The 20,159-nt window shown below is 38.6% G+C and overlaps 1 protein-coding gene across 1 annotated transcript in view; it reads left to right on the forward strand.

Moving 5' to 3' along the window:
- The window catches only part of LOC122797906 (zinc finger protein 558-like), a 241,099-nt gene that overhangs the window by 145,785 nt on the left and 75,155 nt on the right, over nucleotides 1-20,159 (forward strand). The window contains exon 2 of the mRNA XM_044066425.1: nucleotides 544-670. Coding sequence (XP_043922360.1) covers nucleotides 544-670 — 127 coding nt within the window. The remainder of the gene's footprint in view (nucleotides 1-543; nucleotides 671-20,159) is intronic.

Here is a 20,159-nt window from a genome sequence, read left to right on the forward strand (position 1 = left end):
TGTAAAATATTAGGCAGAATAACTATTTTGCATTAAAATTATATAATAAAAATTATATACTAGTAATAAAACTAATGCAAAATAATTTAAAATATAGTCCTTTATCTAAGCTCAGTAATGCCCTGTAGAAGGAGTTACAGGGAAATGATGAACATTCTATGGCAGGTGAGGCCCTCCACCTGCAGAATCAGACTGGCATTTCCTCTTATGTTCACACTGTGGGGCTTTACTGCTTACATAATTTTTTTTCTGTATAACTAAATATTTATCTTATACGAGTTATGTTGTAGCGGGACTGAATAAACATAACTGGTCACTGTGGTTTAGCGTGGTTGGTAATGCTTCTTGAACTGTTGGATTTTCAAATGATATCCTTGGAGAGGACAAATAGATGATTCATTAATTTTAGAAAATGATTATCTAGTGCAGCTGTTGTACGTTACATTGTTTGCATTCAGGTTACATTGTTTACATTCAGGTTACATTGTTTACATTCTTGTTATTCTTATTATATTTGTATGAATTAATTCCATCTGGTAACAGGTTCCAGAAAGCTTTGAGGATGTTGCTGTCGAGTTTTCAGAAGAAGAATGGGCAATGCTGAATAAACAGGAGAAAGCGCTACACAAGGAAGTGATGGTACAGAACTTTGACAACATGATTTCCATAGGTATGGAGTAATCCCTGAGCTGTAATGTTTATTTGAGGCATGCATTTAGTTGTCTGAATGGTGTGATGTGAATGGAAATTATGAACTTGTTAGCAGATTTTGTTGTTAATGTTTCCCCCTTTCTGAAAATTAAACTGCCATGGCTAGCTCAGGTGATTGTAAATCATTCATCCCCTGGCTCTGACTGAACAGAACAGGACAAATTTCCCCAGTACAGGGACCAAATTTCCACTAGTGAATATACATGCCACCTCGGGTCTCCTCTGAAAAGAGGCCACTACCCTGGTGGAAATAATTTGGTCAATGAAGGGCAAATAAATAAATGCAGTTCATGAAAAGTTTACAAGGAAAAATGGAGAGAAAAGCAAGTGAGAGAGGGACCTAAATGAGAGAATTCAGAAAAACGCTATCCCTATAGCACAGTTATAAATAGCTCGTTGAATGTAGTAAGACACGGTTCAGCAAGGAGTAGGCATGCATGAGTGTCAGCACAGAGTTTTCACACAGTGGACACTGCTGCATAGCAAATCTTTACAGCCACAGTAATGACCGTAACCATACTGCTGGAACTACCTTAGAAAGCATCAGGCAGGTGACATATACCACTCTGTGTACATTTGCATGCACATTAAAGTACTCCATAATTACAAAATGGCCACTGGAGGCAGCCTGTACAAGGCTAGCAAAGCAAAAAAGTCATTTTGGCCATAAATGGGGAAGAAATTGGAAGATAGGACAGGCAGAAATGGGCAAGAAAAAGCAGATGAACAAAAAAGCAGATGAACACATCTAAGGACAACAAGCGTAGAAGACTGGTGTGTACTTGTTTTTGTGGTTACAGGCTCAAGGAGGTGGGTTGAGAGGGAAGTCAGGAAGAGCAGTGTGTAGGTGGTATGTAAGGTTTGGGAAAGGAAGTTGGGGAGACATAAATATATGGTCTAGACAACGGCTGGCAGTGAAGGTAGTGGCACATTGGGGTGCAGCAGTGGAAAGAAATGGACCAAAAGAGGGAGAACAACTGGTGCTGAAGAGCACTGGACAATGTACAGAGGTTGGAGACTGACAAAAAGGGATGGGAAACAAGACAATGGTGGACAGTTAAGGAGGGCCTGTAAAAGCGGCCCAGAAGGGAATCCTTCAGAAGTTTGCCACCTCTGTGGCTAACAACATGGGTAGCCTGTATCTTCAGTGGCCTGATGCATGGGGTCAGCCAGCTGTATGGCTCTGTCATCCACACAGGGGAGTGCACCTGTGTGTCAATGCAGTTACCTAGCCAGCAGTCCAAACCAGCTGCAACTTTTTGTTGTGTAACCCAGGAAGACCTCTAAATACCACTGTCAGTCAAGGAAACTTCTTTCCCTATTGAGATGCATCTACTGAAGCCACCTTGGAGCCATCCATGTTGCCTTTCTCTGGATGACCTTAGTAAGGATGCAGAGAGGCAGGCCTGTGGACTACAAAGGACACAGTGGTTGGTACACTGGTCTCTGCCTCACCACTAACTGCACCATGACTGATGCTGCAGTAAAAATAAATGGAGTGAAACAAAAGCAGAAGGAACAGAAATAAACCAGATAATTAATGTGTGTTTCAGTTTATTAAAGCAGTACGTTACTGTCCACAGTACATCACACTTATCGTACGACCTGGGCAGCTGGTCTCACCTCCTCTGACCTGCCATCCCTTTTATCTTGTCTGCTTAGGTGCTGGAAAACATAAAACAAACAGCATTCAGCACAGAAGATCCCTGATAACAGAAGGCAATTACAGCTACAGGTCCAAGAATTAATGTACTAACAAACCAAGGCCAGACCACTTACCATAAAAGGTGTCTCCCTCTCCCTAAATTATTTTTCCCACAAAACAATGAAGTTCTGTTTGGTGCCTTTGCCTTTGTGTACTGTTTGTCAGGGTGGGTCATCACTCATTGCCTTTGGTGTTGGATGGTGTTCTGTAGCGTGGCGTTGGTTATCAAGAAAAGGAGGAGGAGGAGTGTGAGAGCAGTGCCAAGGGTCAATTGGTGGAAGTTGAAAAAGCGTGATTGTGAGGTGGAGTACAGGGAAGAGTTAAGACAGGCACTGAGTGGCAGTGAAGAGCTACCGAACAGCTGGGTAACTACAGCAGAGCAGGTAAGGGAAACAGATAGAAAGGTGCTTGGTGTGACATCTGGACAGAGGGAGGAGGACAAGAAGACCTGGTGGTGGAATGAGGAAGTACAGGAGAGTATACAGAAAAAGAGGTTGGTGAAGCAGTGGAATTATCAGAGAGATGAAGAAACTACCCAGGTGTATAAGGAGGTGAGGCTTATGGCAAAGAGAGAGGTGGCGAAGGCTAAGGATAAGACGTATGCAGAGTTGTGTGCAAGGTCAGACACTACGGAGGGAGAAAAGGACCTGTACCGATTGGCTAGACAGAGGGACCGAGCTAGTAAAGATGTGCAGCAGGTAAGGGTGATAAAGGATAATGAGGGAAACATACTTACAAGTGAGGAGAGTGTGTTGAGCAGATGGAAAGAGTACTTTGAGGGGCTGATGAATGAAGAGAATGAGAGAGAAAGAAGGTTGGATGATGTGAGGATAGTGAATCAAAAAGTGGAACAGATAAGCAAGGAGGAAGTAAGGACAGCTATGAAGAGGATGAAGAATGGAAAGGCTGTTGGTCCAGATGATGTACCTGTGGAAGCATGGAGGTGTTTAGAAGGGATGGCAGTGGAGTTTTTAACCAGATTGTTTAATGAAATCTTGGAAAGTGAGAGGATGTCTGAGAAGTGGAGAAGTGTTTTGGTATCAGTTTTTAAGAATAAGGATGATCTGCAGAGATGTAGTAACTACAGAGGGATAAAATTGATCAGTCACAGCAAGACGTTATGGGAAAGAGTAGTGGAAGCTAGGTTAAGAAGGGATGTGATGATTAGTGATCAGCAGTATGGTTTCATGCCAGGAATGAGCACTACAGATGCAGTGTTTGCTCTCAGACTGTTGAAAGAGAAGTACAGAGAAGGTCAGAAGGAGTTGCGTTCTGTCTTTGTGGACTTTGAGAAAGCATATGACAGGGTGCCTAGAGAGGAGTTGTGGTATTGTATGAGGAAGTCGAGAGTGGCAGAGAAGTAAGCGTAGTACAGGATATGTACGAGGGTAGTGTGACAGCGGTGAGGTCTGTGGTAGGAGTGATGGATGCTTCAAAGGTGGAGGTGGGATTACATCAAGGATCAGTTCTGAGCCCTTTTTTATTAACAATGGTGATGGACAGTTTGACAAACAAGATCAGACAGGAGTCCCTGTGGACTATTATGTTTGTAGATGACATGATCTGTCACAAGAATAGGGAACAGGTTGAGGAGACTCTGGAGAGTTGGGAGATATGCTGTAGAGAGGAGAGGAATATGAAGATCAGGACAGGTAAGACAGAATATTTGTGTGTGTGAGAGGGAGGATCGAGGAATGGTGAGGATGCAGAGAGTAGAGGTGGCAAAGGTGGATGAGTTTAAGTACTTGGGATCAGCAGTTCAGAGTAATGGTGAGTGTGGAAGAGAGGTGAAGAAGAGAGTACAGGCAGAGTGGAATGGGTGGAGAAGAGTGTCAGGAGTGATTTGTGACAAACTGGTACCAGTAAAAGTGAAAGGGAAGGTCTACAAGTGGGTAGTCAAGCTAGCTATTTTACATGGGTTGAATACGGTGGCATTGACAAAAAGGCAGGACTCAGAGCTAGAGGTGGCAGAGTTTAAGATGTTAGGATTTGCACTGGGTGTGACGACGATGGACAGGATTTGGAATCAGTATATTAGAGGGTCAGCTCAGGTTGGACAGCTTGGAGACAAAGCCAGAGAGGGGAGATTGCATTGGTTTGGACATGTGCTGAGGAAGGATGCTGGGTATATTGGGATAAGGATGCTAAGGATGGAGCTGTCAGATAATAGGAAAAGAGGCAGGCCTAAGATAAGGTTTATGGATGTGGTGTGAGAGGACATGCAGGTGGTTGATGTGACAGAGCAAGATGCAGAGTACGGGAAGAAATGGAAACAGATGATCTGCCGTGGTGAACCCCTAATGGGAACAGTGAAAAAAAGCAGAAGAATCCTTACAAAACTCCATGTCAAACAGGATAAGTAAACATACTATACCAACCTACAAGACAAACATAAAAAACAATCCAAACCTTTTTTGATCATCACTAAATAAACTGTTATATCCTGGTGAAATCACCACTCCCACTTCACAAACAGACACTATGACAGACTCTATCCCCACTGTGATGGCCTCATGGCACCCAATGCCACTAAATATGAAGTAGATGCTTTTACCCAGTCTGTTTCCATGAATAATCCACAAAACACAACTTGCCACTAAGAGCATAGAGGCAGTGCACTGCTGTCCTGGGTCTGGGTCTCCAACCTCCATGCCCAAATTAGACTGCATACTGTTCACTTACAGAGCTGCACCACTCTGTCCATGAAGCAATGTCTCCCAGTGCCACTGTATCTAAAGTAACTACCATCAGATTACAAAAAATGTCTGCAGAATTCATAGCCTTCCCTGTGTCCTTAATAATTAATATGTTTGTGTATAAAAGTAAATAGAAACATAAGTACTCTGTGTTTAATGGAAACTGCTTATAACACAGTGAAGCAATAGAGCTGTTTCTCCCCAAGCCTCCGCTGAAAATGGGGATTACCCAGTCAGACTTTCCCAGTAATCAAAAACAAATTAATAATAAATAGCTGTTTTAAGAATTAATTTCTTAACACAGAGTCTAAAGACTGAAATTAATTTCCTTCTAATCTAAGTTTTATTAACCGGAAGGATTGTTACATATTTTAATTTATCACATTTGATAAACTTATATAAGTAAAATCTGCCCCTGAATGGTTTCATTTGACTAGTGTAAGTTGAGTCTATCCAAAGTATAACAGAGTTAATATTTGCAGCAATAAAATAAGATTCCACATCTGGGAAGCTAATACCACCATACTCCCATAATCTAATATGATTTCTATAAGCAATTCACAGCTTTTTAGGTACCATAACTTTTTTCCATTTTCTTTAAAAAAAATTTTCTCAGGTATTAATGCTATTGAATACAGCATGGATATAATATTGGGTAATATAATCATTTTAATAAGTACTCATCTATCCTCAAAAGTAAAAAAAAATGAGTTCCATTTTAATAGGAAGTAACAGTTCAATTATTTTTAAAAATTATTATTAATAATTTTACTCAGATCTTGATACATTTTTGTTCCTAAATGTTTTAATTTTCCTTGCCAGCTATAGTTATTTTAATAAAAAAAAACACTAAATGCCAGGAACTCTACTTCTTTAGGTTAAATTCACAAGTCCAGTTTATTCAGCGACTGCGGAATATAATAGTCAGCACCAATGAAGATAATCCATAAAACAGAAAAACAGCAAGCTGAGCCAACAGTTAATATTATAACAGTATCACAGGTATGTGAAGCTGGAATAGCACAAACACCAATATAACCTCGTAGCGCCTCAGCCAAACAGCCTTTACAGAGTAATGAATTAAATTAAACTTAGCAGTTATATATAATATCAATTAATCAATCAATTAAATGATTCACTAAAATTCTAATTAATAAAATCAACATTTCACATACTTAGCTGTATAACAAATATCAAGAACAATATTGCATAAATATTACATAAAACTCTTCCAATTACATTCCCTATTTAAAGCCATGGGTTGTAAGGTATTATATTTCAAAATTAAAATAGATTCTTTCTTTCTTAAAAGGTATTTTACCCTATTCTCACTTGTTAGAGTCAATTTGCTCTAACACTGTAACTTTAAATTTTAAAGGTGCCCCTCCTTGTTCAACATTACTATGTTCTCCCAAAGGACTAACTGTTCTATGATTTTTTATGTCTCTTATATGTTCTTTGACTCTTTCAGCTAAACGTCTTTTGATTTCTCCCACATAAAACTTGTTACATTCACATCTAATAGCATAAATCACACCGACACTTTTACATGTAAAACTTCCTTTCATTTCAATTTTTTTTCCATTTATTTCATCAAAAGCTTTAGTTATATTTTGGCACGTGGAACATTTGCCACAGGGCTTAGTGCCTATATCCAAAGTTAAATTCCTTATAATTTTATTTGGTCTTTTATAAACACTATGTACCAAAAAATCTTTTAAGATTCCTACCTATTTTGTAGGAGAATTTAAGTTGCAAATCCTTAAGTGAAGGTGTGTCCCTTTTTATTATATTCCAGAAACCAACAAGCATTTTTTGCATTCATTTGCAAAAATAGTGTGTTTGGACACAAAGGCTGTAATTTGTTGTGAATCCCATTCCTTTTCACTATTAATCCTTAATTCATGTCTATATCTGCTATTATATATGATTATTCTCTGCCCACTTTGTTATAACTTTCTAGAACTAATTGTTCAGAATAGCCTCTTTTAATAAACATGACTAACTGCAGTAGCCTCTTCTAAATTAGTAAAAAGTCTCTTAATCCTTAGAATTTCACCATATGGCAGTGATGGTACTGTATGTACAGGGTGACAACTATTAACATAAAACATATGACTTGGCTTATCAAATTTTCTAAATATTCGAGTTATTATTTTCCCCTCATTTGTTCCTTCCAGAATCAGATCTAAATAATTAACTTTATTTCCTTCCTGCAAACCATCATATTTAATCAAAAATATACTGTTATTCAAATAATCAATAAAATGTGTTACTTCATTTCTGCCACCATTACAGGTGACTATCAAACCATCTATATATCTGAAGTAATTTACGACATACTTATTGTAAAATAAACTCCTATAAATGTGGCTATATTCAGCCAACCCCATAAAGAGGTTGGCATACATAGGGGTGATGCTGTTACCCAGTCTGTTTCAATGAATAATCCACAAAACACAACTTGCCACTAAGAGCATAGAGGCAGTGCACTGCTGTCCTGGGTCCGGGTCTCCAACCTCCATGCCCAAATTCGACTGCATACTGTTCACTTACAGAGCTGCACAATCTTTCCATGAAGCAATGTCTCCGAGAGCCGCTATTTCCACAGTAGCTACCACCAGATTACAAAAAATGTCTGCAGAATTCATAGCCTTCCCTGTGTCCTTAATAATCAATATGTTTGTGTATACAATTAAATAGAAACATAACTACTATGTGTTTAATGGGAACTGATTGTAACACAGTGGAAGCAATAGAGCTGTTTCTCACCAAGCTTCCGCTGAAAATGGGGATTACCCAGTCGGACTTTCCCAGTAATCAAAAACAAATTAATAATAAATAGCTGTTTTAAGAATTGATTTCTTAACACAGAGTCTAAAGACTGAAACAAATTTCCTTCTAATCTAAGTTTTATTAACCGGAAGGATTGTTACATATTTTAATTTATCATATTTGATAAACTGATATAAGTAAAATCTGCCCCTGAATGTTTTCCATTGACTAGTGTAAGTTGAGTCTATCCAGAGTATAATAGAGTTAATATTTGCAGCAATAAAATAAGATTCCACATCTGGGAAGCTAATACCACCACCATACTCCCATAATCTGATATGATTTCTATAAGCAATTCACAGCTTTTTAGGTACCATAACTTTTTTCCATTTTCTTTAAAAAGTTTTTTTTCTCAGGTATTAATGCTATTGAATACAGTATGACTATAATATTGGGTAATATAATCATTTTAATAAGTACTCATCTATCCTCAAAAGTAAAAAAAAATAAGTTCCATTTTTAATGGGAAGTAACACTAGTTGAATTATTTTTCAAAATTTTTATTAATAATTTTACTCACATCTTGATACATTTTTGTTCCTAAATGTTTTAATTTTCCTTGCCAGCTATAGTTATTTTAATATTTAAACTTACTATCTAGTAATTTATTTAACGCTAAAGTTCCAATTTTATTGTTATCAAATGTTAGTAGTGATACTTCTCGAAACTTAAGAAATTTCTTCATCTACTTCAGTTGAATCATTTAAATTGTCTATAGTTAGTAAAATATTATCTGCAAAAGGCTGTACTTTAGATTGACAATCCTTGTTAACTGACAATCCATTAATTTTTTTTTATTACTTCCTGTAGTATTAGCTAACGGTTCAGTAAATGATGCATGTAGTAGAGGGGACAAGGGACATCCTTGCTTTGTGCCTTTGTTTAAAGTGAAACTTTGAAAAATGTTAGATCTTTTTTTAATTTATGCTTTGGAGTCTCTATACAATTTTTTTAATATTTCATTAAATTGTTCTGGAAGTGCAAATATTTCTGAAGTTTTAAACAAGTAGTTCCAATTTACAGAATCAACATTTCTCTGGCTATCTAGCTATGCTAATTATGGTTATTTTCTTGTGTATTACTTTTGCTAAGATAGTTACTACTCTTTTTATGTTGTTATATGTTTATCTGTTGAGAGTATAAATCTTGTTTGGTCTTTATTAATTTATCTAGCTCTCTCTCTCTTAATCAAGTAGTGAAGATGGGAGTAAATATTTTACACTCAACATTTAATAATGAAATAGGTCGATATGAGGAAACTCACTTATCCATTCCTTGTGTAAGTATCGGTGGGATTACAGAAAATATTCATGAGGGAGGAATTATTTTGTCACTCTGAGTTATCCTGAAAACATCGCTCAGTTATTCTTCAATATTTAAAGGAAGCATATTGTATAATTCAGTACTTAAACCATCTAATACTGGAGCTTTACCGTTTTTCTCCTTTTAAAGCTTCTTTAACTTCTGTTAGGGTAACAGGCTTATTCAACAGAGATATTTATTGGTCATTAAGTTTATTAGTAACATTTTTCTCTAAATACTTGTCAATTTTGTAATCATTTTTATCTTAAAGACCCACATTTAATTTTGTAAAAAAACATTAAGGATTTCCTCTGTCTGATGTAAGGTTATTAGTGTGAGGATTTGTGATATTATTAATTTGTGCTTTTTTGCTTAAAGGACAAGTGCACCCTGAGACTCAAAAAATATATTTATTTCATCATGGTTTGGTATTTCCTACATTTTAACAGCACTCTGGGAATATTTAAAGCTTTTTAGATATTTTTATATGCAATTTCTGACTCTGACCACATGGGGGCTGGCATTTTGAAATACTTCAGACTGTTTACTCTGCCTCTAAGTATCCCAGAATGCATTGTTTGTCTACAAAAAATTGCATCAGATCTGCTACATTTTGCCTTAAGCTGCTGTCACTTCATTGACTTAACAGGCATTCACTGCTGTCTTAAAGTCCCCTGCCTTTGATTAAAATGTTATCCTTTTTCAATGACTACTTCAAACACAAGCAGTGCAAACGCTACAGAACAGAATTGAAAAGTGCATTTTATTGCTCTTGCTTCTTAGAAATGCTAACTTGCATTCTTTTGTGAAGGCTGAAATCTAGTTCTTCAAGGCATCTCCCCTCCCACTTCACACCTACCTTCCCTAGCCGTCAAAGATCTAAGGGTAATTTGACCCATTATCTGCATGTGATTGACAGCTCACAGCAGGTGACTAGAGTAATGTACTGTTTTCTTGTCAGCCTTTCCCTCCTTACAGTGGGACACTTTTTTTGTTGCACGCCTCCTGTCAAATTTAGAACCAAGCTACATAGCACTGGGAATAATCACCATTTTGCAAAGCATCAAACTCCCACTTATTTTTCCTTCCCGTTTGGTTAAATAGCTAACAAATGACACACTATAAACATGAAATATTTCACAGACTTGCATGACAGCACCAACATGCTTTTTTAAGTCATAATTTAAAAAAATTCCGGTATTGCATACTTCTTGTAATCTGATGTGTTGTCAATTAATTGTGACAGACATCTGCTTCTTATGTAAAAACATGCAATTAATGTATACTCATGGTCACTGCAAATGTATGCTCTTAGTTTTTGCAGCTGTTACTGTGCTTCTGCCTGTACTTTGTCACATATCGGTAGGGCAATGTAAAGCAATATGACAATACAAAAACAAAGTTTACAAAATTTAGAAATTACATCCAAAAATGACACTCACCCACACTCACTCACCTACTCTCACTCACCCACTCACCCTCACTCATTCACCACACTAACTCACCACCCACCACACTCACCCACGCTCACTCATTCACACCCACCCACTCACTCATTCACACCCACCCACTCTCACTCACCCACACTCACTCACCACCCACACTCACTCACTACCCACACTCACCCACCACACTCACTCATCCACAATTACTCACCCATACTCACCCACACTCACACCACCCTCACCACACTCACCCACCCACCTCACTCACCCACCACACTCACCCACCCAGATTCAACTCACTCAACCACTCACTTACCCACCACACTCACCCACCCACCCTCACCCACCCACACTCACCCACATTCAACTCACCCACCCACATTCACCTCACCCAACCACACTCAAATACTCACTCACCCACCACACTCACCCACCCACACTCACTCACTACCCTCACTCATTACCCACCATACTCACCCACCACACACACCCTCACCGACCACACCTCACTCACCCACCCACACCCACTCACCACCCACACCCACTCACCACCCACACTCACTCACCCACACTCACTCACCACAGCTCACTCACCCACACTCACTCCCCACACTCACTCACCCACCCCCCACACCACACTCACTCAACTCACACACACTCACTCTCTCTCAAACACACACACTCACTCTCTCACACACACACACACACTCTCTAACACACACACACACACACACACACACACACACACACACACACACACACACACTTGCCCCTTGCTTGCATTCACACACACACACACACACACACACACACACACACACACACACACACACACTTGTCACTTGCTTGCATTCACACACACACACTTGCCCCTTGCTTGCATTCTCATACACACACACACACACACACACACACACACACACTTGCCCCTTGCTTGCATTCACACACACACATGCACACACACAAACACACACACTTGCCCCTTGCTTGCATTCACACACGGACACACACACAAACACACACACACTTGCCCCTTGCTTGCATTCACACACACACACGGATACACACTTGCCCCTTGCTTGCATACACACACACACACACACACACACACACACACACACACACACACACACACACTTGCCCCTTGCTTGCATTCACGTACACACACACACGCACTTGTGGCTTTAAAACACAAGTACCAGTATGACGATCATAGTCCATGATACCTCACTGGACTATATGAAGAGGGACATGGAGCTCTCTGAATACATGTGTTCCAGGTGGGTATGAATCTAGCCTTGAGTCGCATCCTACCTTCAGCAATGGTTATACTACAGGACCAGCAAAAAATAACTTACTTCAACAAATGGCTAAGTTTCTGGTATCAAAACAAGGGGATACAATCTCTGTCAGCTTGGGTAGACATAACCGACAAGCCACTATGCTTTTCAACAGATGGTTTGCACTTATCACCACTTGGCTTCTGAATACTGGCAAACACGTTGTCACCATAGTGCCTTTTTTAGGATATGCCAAGTTAAGCCTGCCAACATAATAAAAATCAGTCAGAAATACTTAAAGGTGCTGCTTCTCAATGCTAGTAGTTTAAATAAATACCTGAAGGTGCTGCTTCTCAATGCTAGTAGTTTAAATAAATACCTAAAGGTGCTGCTTCTCAATGCTAGTAGTTTAAATAAATACCTAAAGGTGCTGCTTCTCAATGCTAGTAGTTTAAATAAATACCTAAAGGTACTGCTTCTCAATGCTAGTAGTTTAAATAAATACCTAAAGGTGCTGCTTCTCAATGCTAGTAGTTTAAATAAATACCTAAAGGTGCTGCTTCTCAATGCTAGTAGTTTAAATAAATACCTAAAGGTGCTGCTTCTCAATGCTAGTAGTTTAAATAAATACCTAAAGGTGCTGCTTCTCAATGCTAGTAGTTTAAATAAATACCTAAAGGTGCTGCTTCTCAATGCTAGTAGTTTAAATAAATACCTAAAGGTGCTGCTTCTCAATGCTAGTAGTTTAAATAAATACCTAAAGGCGCTGCTTCTCAATGCTAGTAGTTTAAATAAATACCTAAAGGCGCTGCTTCTCAATGCTAGTAGTTTAAATAAATACCTAAAGGCGCTGCTTCTCAATGCTAGTAGTTTAAATAAATACCTAAAGGTGCTGCTTCTCAATGCTAGTAGTTTAAATAAATACCTAAAGGCGCTGCTTCTCAATGCTAGTAGTTTAAATAAATACCTAAAGGCGCTGCTTCTCAATGCTAGTAGTTTAAATAAATACCTAAAGGCTGCTTCTCAATGCTAGTAGTTTAAATAAATACCTAAAGGCGCTGCTTCTCAATGCTAGTAGTTTAAATAAATACCTAAAGGCGCTGCTTCTCAATGCTAGTAGTTTAAATAAATACCTAAAGGCGCTGCTTCTCAATGCTAGTAGTTTAAATAAATACCTAAAGGTGCTGCTTCTCAATGCTAGTAGTTTAAATAAATACCTAAAGGTGCTGCTTCTCAATGCTAGTAGTTTAAATAAATACCTAAAGGTGCTGCTTCTCAATGCTAGTAGTTTAAATAAATACCTAAAGGTGCTGCTTCTCAATGCTAGTAGTTTAAATAAATACCTAAAGGTGCTGCTTCTCAATGCTAGTAGTTTAAATAAATACCTAAAGGTGCTGCTTCTCAATGCTAGTAGTTTAAATAAATACCTAAAGGTGCTGCTTCTCAATGCTAGTAGTTTAAATAAATACCTAAAGGTGCTGCTTCTCAATGCTAGTAGTTTAAATAAATACCTAAAGGTGCTGCTTCTCAATGCTAGTAGTTTAAATAAATACCTAAAGGTGCTGCTTCTCAATGCTAGTAGTTTAAATAAATACCTAAAGGTGCTGCTTCTCAATGCTAGTAGTTTAAATAAATACCTAAAGGTGCTGCTTCTCAATGCTAGTAGTTTAAATAAATACCTAAAGGTGCTGCTTCTCAATGCTAGTAGTTTAAATAAATACCTAAAGGTGCTGCTTCTCAATGCTAGTAGTTTAAATAAATACCTAAAGGTGCTGCTTCTCAATGCTAGTAGTTTAAATAAATACCTAAAGGTGCTGCTTCTCAATGCTAGTAGTTTAAATAAATACCTAAAGGTGCTGCTTCTCAATGCTAGTAGTTTAAATAAATACCTAAAGGTGCTGCTTCTCAATGCTAGTAGTTTAAATAAATACCTAAAGGTGCTGCTTCTCAATGCTAGTAGTTTAAATAAATACCTAAAGGTGCTGCTTCTCAATGCTAGTAGTTTAAATAAATACCTAAAGGTGCTGCTTCTCAATGCTAGTAGTTTAAATAAATACCTAAAGGTGCTGCTTCTCAATGCTAGTAGTTTAAATAAATACCTAAAGGTGCTGCTTCTCAATGCTAGTAGTTTAAATAAATACCTAAAGGTGCTGCTTCTCAATGCTAGTAGTTTAAATAAATACCTAAAGGTGCTGCTTCTCAATGCTAGTAGTTTAAATAAATACCTAAAGGTGCTGCTTCTCAATGCTAGTAGTTTAAATAAATACCTAAAGGCTGCTTCTCAATGCTAGTAGTTTAAATAAATACCTAAAGGCGCTGCTTCTCAATGCTAGTAGTTTAAATAAATACCTAAAGGCGCTGCTTCTCAATGCTAGTAGTTTAAATAAATACCTAAAGGCTGCTTCTCAATGCTAGTAGTTTAAATAAATACCTAAAGGCTGCTTCTCACTGCTAGTAGTTTAAATAAATACCTAAAGGTGCTGCTTCTCAATGCTAGTAGTTTAAATAAATACCTAAAGGCGCTGCTTCTCAATGCTAGTAGTTTAAATAAATACCTAAAGGCGCTGCTTCTCAATGCTAGTAGTTTAAATAAATACCTAAAGGTGCTGCTTCTCAATGCTAGTAGTTTAAATAAATACCTAAAGGTGCTGCTTCTCAATGCTAGTAGTTTAAATAAATACCTAAAGGTGCTGCTTCTCAATGCTAGTAGTTTAAATAAATACCTAAAGGTGCTGCTTCTCAATGCTAGTAGTTTAAATAAATACCTAAAGGTGCTGCTTCTCAATGCTAGTAGTTTAAATAAATACCTAAAGGTGCTGCTTCTCAATGCTAGTAGTTTAAATAAATACCTAAAGGTGCTGCTTCTCAATGCTAGTAGTTTAAATAAATACCTAAAGGTGCTGCTTCTCAATGCTAGTAGTTTAAATAAATACCTAAAGGTGCTGCTTCTCGATGCTAGTAGTTTAAATATAAAAAAATGTATTGCCTGGAAGCACTCCTTACCCTAGAAAATCCACACACATATATGCAGTCACAGAAACATAGTTCAGAACCGTAGTAATCACTCTGGCTATTAAACTCTACAGTGCCTTTCATACATTTTGATCCCCCTCAGCTCTGAATAAAACATATGGAGGAGGTGTTTCAATGTTTTTAAAGCACTAATACAATGCTATACTGGTCCAAAAACATGACTGAATTGAGCTGCTGCTTGCCCAACTAACCACAGGTGTGAACCCCCATCATATCCTTGCATAACAGTGGTACTAAAAATAGACACAGGAATGTTTAGAGGAGATGCATTAAACACGTTATAAAGCTAAACAAGGAGCAAGATTAAACCATACAGCCCTGAAATCAAGTTAGTATCTAATCATACTGCCTATGCTGATAAAGCAATTTTAATGTCCATAACTGAAAAATCTGGCACGGTACAATTAACACCACTAAAGCTACTGATGTGCTACAGTAAGACAATTTAGCAGACCTGAGCGAACGGTCGATTCATGCAAGACCAGTGTTATTGCAAAATATCAATGCTAATAATACATATAAGTGGAAATAAATGGGTGCCGCTGATGAAATTATGTAGTATTCTCCATTCATAACGAATGCTTCTGCTACGCTGACTCAACAGAACCCCTTCCGAACCTCGGAAGTTTCAGTTAGAACAGTTTCAGACCCACACAAACCTTACACTTCATCGGATTTTTTTAAATAGAAGTGCTATGTGTTACAATACCAAGAACAGCTCACAGAGCTAAAATATCTACAGCAGTACCTAACTTGGTTCAGAATATATCATGAAAGAGAAACTTTCTTCGGGGTGAGGGGGCTTTTCAAACATGTAAAGGATATCGGCACACACAAACATGGCCCACAGCATACACAGCAAAACAAGGGCATGTAAACATGATACTTGCTGACGAGAGAACATCGCAATTGCAGTCCAACTCGCTCTAACCTTTAAAATGGCTGCATGAAACACTAACTGGCAGCAGAAAAAAAAAAAAAAAAAATATATATATATATATATATATATATATATATATATATAAATGAGCACGGCACACACAAACAGACGCCGAAATGAGCATTAATAACATGCTAAAATTAGAAAAAAAAACAAACGAGCAGCAGTATTGATAAATATATGAGCTATCACTATAAACCAACACTTGCATAAAAAAAAAAAATAGAGGCTGCTTATTCTGAGCATCAGTAATGAAGATAGACGCAGATAATACCAAGCCGAATTCAGCATGCAGCATGGGACCTGACTAAAACAGAAGGCAGCATTCACACACGGGAACACAACGACTAGATAATTAACCGAGAACCAGCAGTAACAAATAAAATGTATAACCATAATACAATAATAATATACAAAAATGTATAACCATAATACAATAATAATATACAAAAATGTATAACCATAATACAATAATAATATACAAAATACATATAATTATATATCAGCAGCAAGCAAATACAACAGAAGGCTAATCTAGATAATCGGCAGCAGCATACACTAGTGAACCATGTGGCACCCTCAAACAGAAGCATAAACTATATCAGGCAGCACAAAATAGGGCTAGGAGTGCATTCAAACAGGGGCTGTGTGTAGAATTACATTTTTAATTCACTAGGAAGACTTATCTTACCAATGAAGCAAAAAATGCAGACGAAAATGCAGGCAATCCAAACTTTTCAGTCGTCCCCTCAAACAAATGCAGTCGACAGGATAAACGTACAATGAAAAGGAGTTCCACACACCACATGGGTTTTTATTAGGTTGAGTGGGCTGGGTAAGGCAGGTCTGACATCACAATGTGGGAGGAACACTGGCTCTTCTATACAGCATGCAAATCAGGTGGGGATTACATCACTTTGGGGGAGGAAACATCCCGATAGCTAGAGCAAGAGCAGATGGCAGATGTGACATCATAATTTCAGAGCCAGCTACAGGTTTTTCAAGTTGGTTTGCAAAGTGAAACAAAAACAGTATAGAAAGCTAGGAAGCAGAACAGTTGAGTGGGCTATTTTTTAAAGCTGCAAGGGTGATTTTTTAAGCTTTATCAACGAACAGGGACTGGAAGAGTCAGCAGGTTGAGGAATCTGCTTTAATATCCTGTTGTTTTCCTTTAACATCTTAACTTCTGTTTATAATACAAAGTGGAAAGGGATGATGATGAAACAGAGAGGAGTTCAAGAAACAAGGAGGGAGTGGGATTTTCATGCAGACCCTTAAGGTGAAAAATCATACAAAATATTTATAAGTAAAAGAAAGTATTCTAAGACCAGTGGAGCCCTTGCAGATGACTCAACCATTGTCTGCTTAGCTGACTCAATCTCTGAAATCCAATTCAAAACTCAAACAGCCTTCTCCACCACTGAATTCTGGATGTTTAATAACCATCTAGCCCTTAACCCAAATAAATCCAAGACCATGTGTTTCACCCCTAAAATTAAACCCTGTTGGTCAAAGCCATGTTCAGTATCTATTCCCAAAGTAAAATACAAATAGAAATTGTCAGCATCACAACCCTCCTAGGAGTATCCATAGATGAACATCTAAAGTTTGATATTCGCCTGCAGTAACACATAAAAAAAAATCATCAGAAACTTGGAATGCTCTGTAAGCACAACCAGTTCCTTAGCCCCTCCACCAAACAAACCCTGGCCTGCATTGAAATACTCCCTTCTCTAATGTATGGCGCCCCCCTACTCACCAACCTTCAATAAACCAAGCTCGAGACATGTTACAGTAAAACTGCAAAATTCGCAACAAATTACAAAACCTTCTCCCATCACTGTACTGCTGTTCACACCCTAAAATGGCTACCAAACTGCCTTGGCTATCTTCAGCTTACAATGATGGGGAAGAAGGAGGGAATCGGGAACATATTTTAAGGAGTGTAAATGAGTAAGCAGACTTTAAAACTTCCCTGTAGAAATACTGGGCGAACAGATTAGTATAGCTAAGGAAATTACTATTCTGAGCTATGATACAGAAATGAATTGCCTAGACATAGTAAGTGTGCGATTGTGTGGACATGAGGGTTAGGGTGTGGTAGGTGAGTTAGGGTTAGGGCGTGGGTGAGGTGAGTGTGCGATAGTGCGATATGGTGGCTGCCAGAAAAGCAATTACTAGAAAATGGAAATCAAAGTCTAAACCAAGTCTTCTAGAAGCAGTGAATATAGTAACAGAGATAAAGCAACTGGAAAAGGGATCTTTAGGAAAAGTTAGGCGCAAATTATATAGAAAAAATGGGAATTGTGGGAACAATATATCCAGAATAATGTTTTAGAGGAGGTGTGAGTTTAAAAGAAGGCAGGATTTGAATGTGCTATGGAGTGTTTGAGTGACAATGATTGGATAGATTATAAGTGATGTGTAATGCTTGCGACTAAAAATATGTCAATATGGTTTGTTTTAATTTGTATACATGTATGATTGCTTGTGCCATAAGTGATGATTTATTAAAGATGATTGTTGTTTAGTCATCAAAGGAAAGAAAGAGTGCAGGAAGAAGTGGGAGACAGAAAAGACTGACCAAGCTAGGAAGGACTACTGGTTGGCTAACAAAGAAGCTAAGAAAGAAGTTGCAATAGCAAAGAATAGGGCATCGGAGGCACTGTGCCAACTTCTGGAAAGTTACTCCGTAAGGGGTACAAAGAAACTATATCAGGTTGCAAGGCAAAGGCAGAAAGATAAAGAAGACAGTCAGACACCCTTCATAAGGGATGCCAGCAACAACCTGCTCACAAGTCCACAGGACATCAAAGGCAGATGGAAGGAGTATTTCCAGCAGCTTATGAATGAAGAAAACCCCACAGAAGCTGTACTGCCCCAGAAACAGCCTACAATGAGAGAAGAAGAGGAGCCCACCCGAGAAGAAGTAAGAACAGTTAGGGAAAGCAACAGGCTAAGATGATGTCACGGCAGACATGATGAAGATGCTAGGTGAGAGAGGGGAGAAATGACTCCTGAGGGTACTAATAGCAGCGTGGAGAGAAAGACATATCCCAGATGATTGGAGGATAAGCATACTTATGCCAGTGTACAAGAACAAAGGGGACATCCACAACTGTCGACAATACAGAGGCATCAAACTCCTATCACATTCATGATTGATAAATGGATATGCAGAGTAGTAGAATATAAGATGGGAGATGAGCAGTTTGGATTCAGATCAGGACGCAGCACAATTGACCCGATGCTTGCATTGAAACAGATACTTGAGAAGAAGCTAGTGATGAGGAGAGAGTCCAACTGGACATTCCTAAACTTGGAGAAAGCGTATGACAAAGTCCCAAGAAAGCTGATCTGGGCAGTACTGTAGTGGTTTGAAGTCCCAGAAACATTGGTAGAATTAGTGCAGGCTATGTACAAGGACCCAATGTCTCAAGTACGAACAGTTTTTGGCCTCAGAGAGGGGTTCCCAGTGGGAGTGGGTGTACATCAGGGTTCAGCTCTGAGCCCACTGCTGTTCATACTGATGATGGACTACATTAGCAAACAGGTTGGAGGGGACAGATCAATAAAGCTGCTGTATGCAGACGATGTGGTAGTACAGGCAGACTCTGAGCTAGAACTTCAGCAAAGGATAGGAGAATGGAATGCAAATCTGAAGGCACATGGGATGAAACTAAGCACAGATAAGATGGTGGTAATGGCAGCAAATTGGGAAAATCAGAAGAAGCTGAGAACAGAGATAGAAGGGAAGATAGTGGAACAGGTAAACAGCTTCAAGTATCTGGGAGGGGTAGTTCAGGAGGTTAGTCTGGATGAAGAGGTCAAAATAAGAATCAGAAGGGCTGCAGCCAACTGGCATAGAGTCTCAGGTGTAGTCCATGACAGAAGAATGCTAAAGAAGCTGAAATGTAAGGTGTACAAGACAGTGGTGCAACCAGCACTACTGTATGGTACAGAAACCTGGGCAGTAAAGGCAGAGCAGATGAGGAAGCTAGAGGTAATGGAGATGAACAGCCTGAGAAGGGTGGTAGGATGCACACTGTGTGACAGATGAAATGAGGACATAATAAGAGAAGCCAAAGTAGCTCCAATTGCAGAAAAAAATCAGAGAGAACAGATTACGGTGGTTTGGGCATGTGCAGAAAAGCAGAAGACAATCTGGTAAAGAAGCTTTGGGACAGACAGGAAGAAAGCAAGAGGAAACGA

Source organism: Protopterus annectens, chromosome 3.part1, assembly GCF_019279795.1.
Source record: "Protopterus annectens isolate FY-2018-M chromosome 3.part1, PAN1.0, whole genome shotgun sequence".
Taxonomy (NCBI): domain Eukaryota; kingdom Metazoa; phylum Chordata; order Ceratodontiformes; family Protopteridae; genus Protopterus; species Protopterus annectens.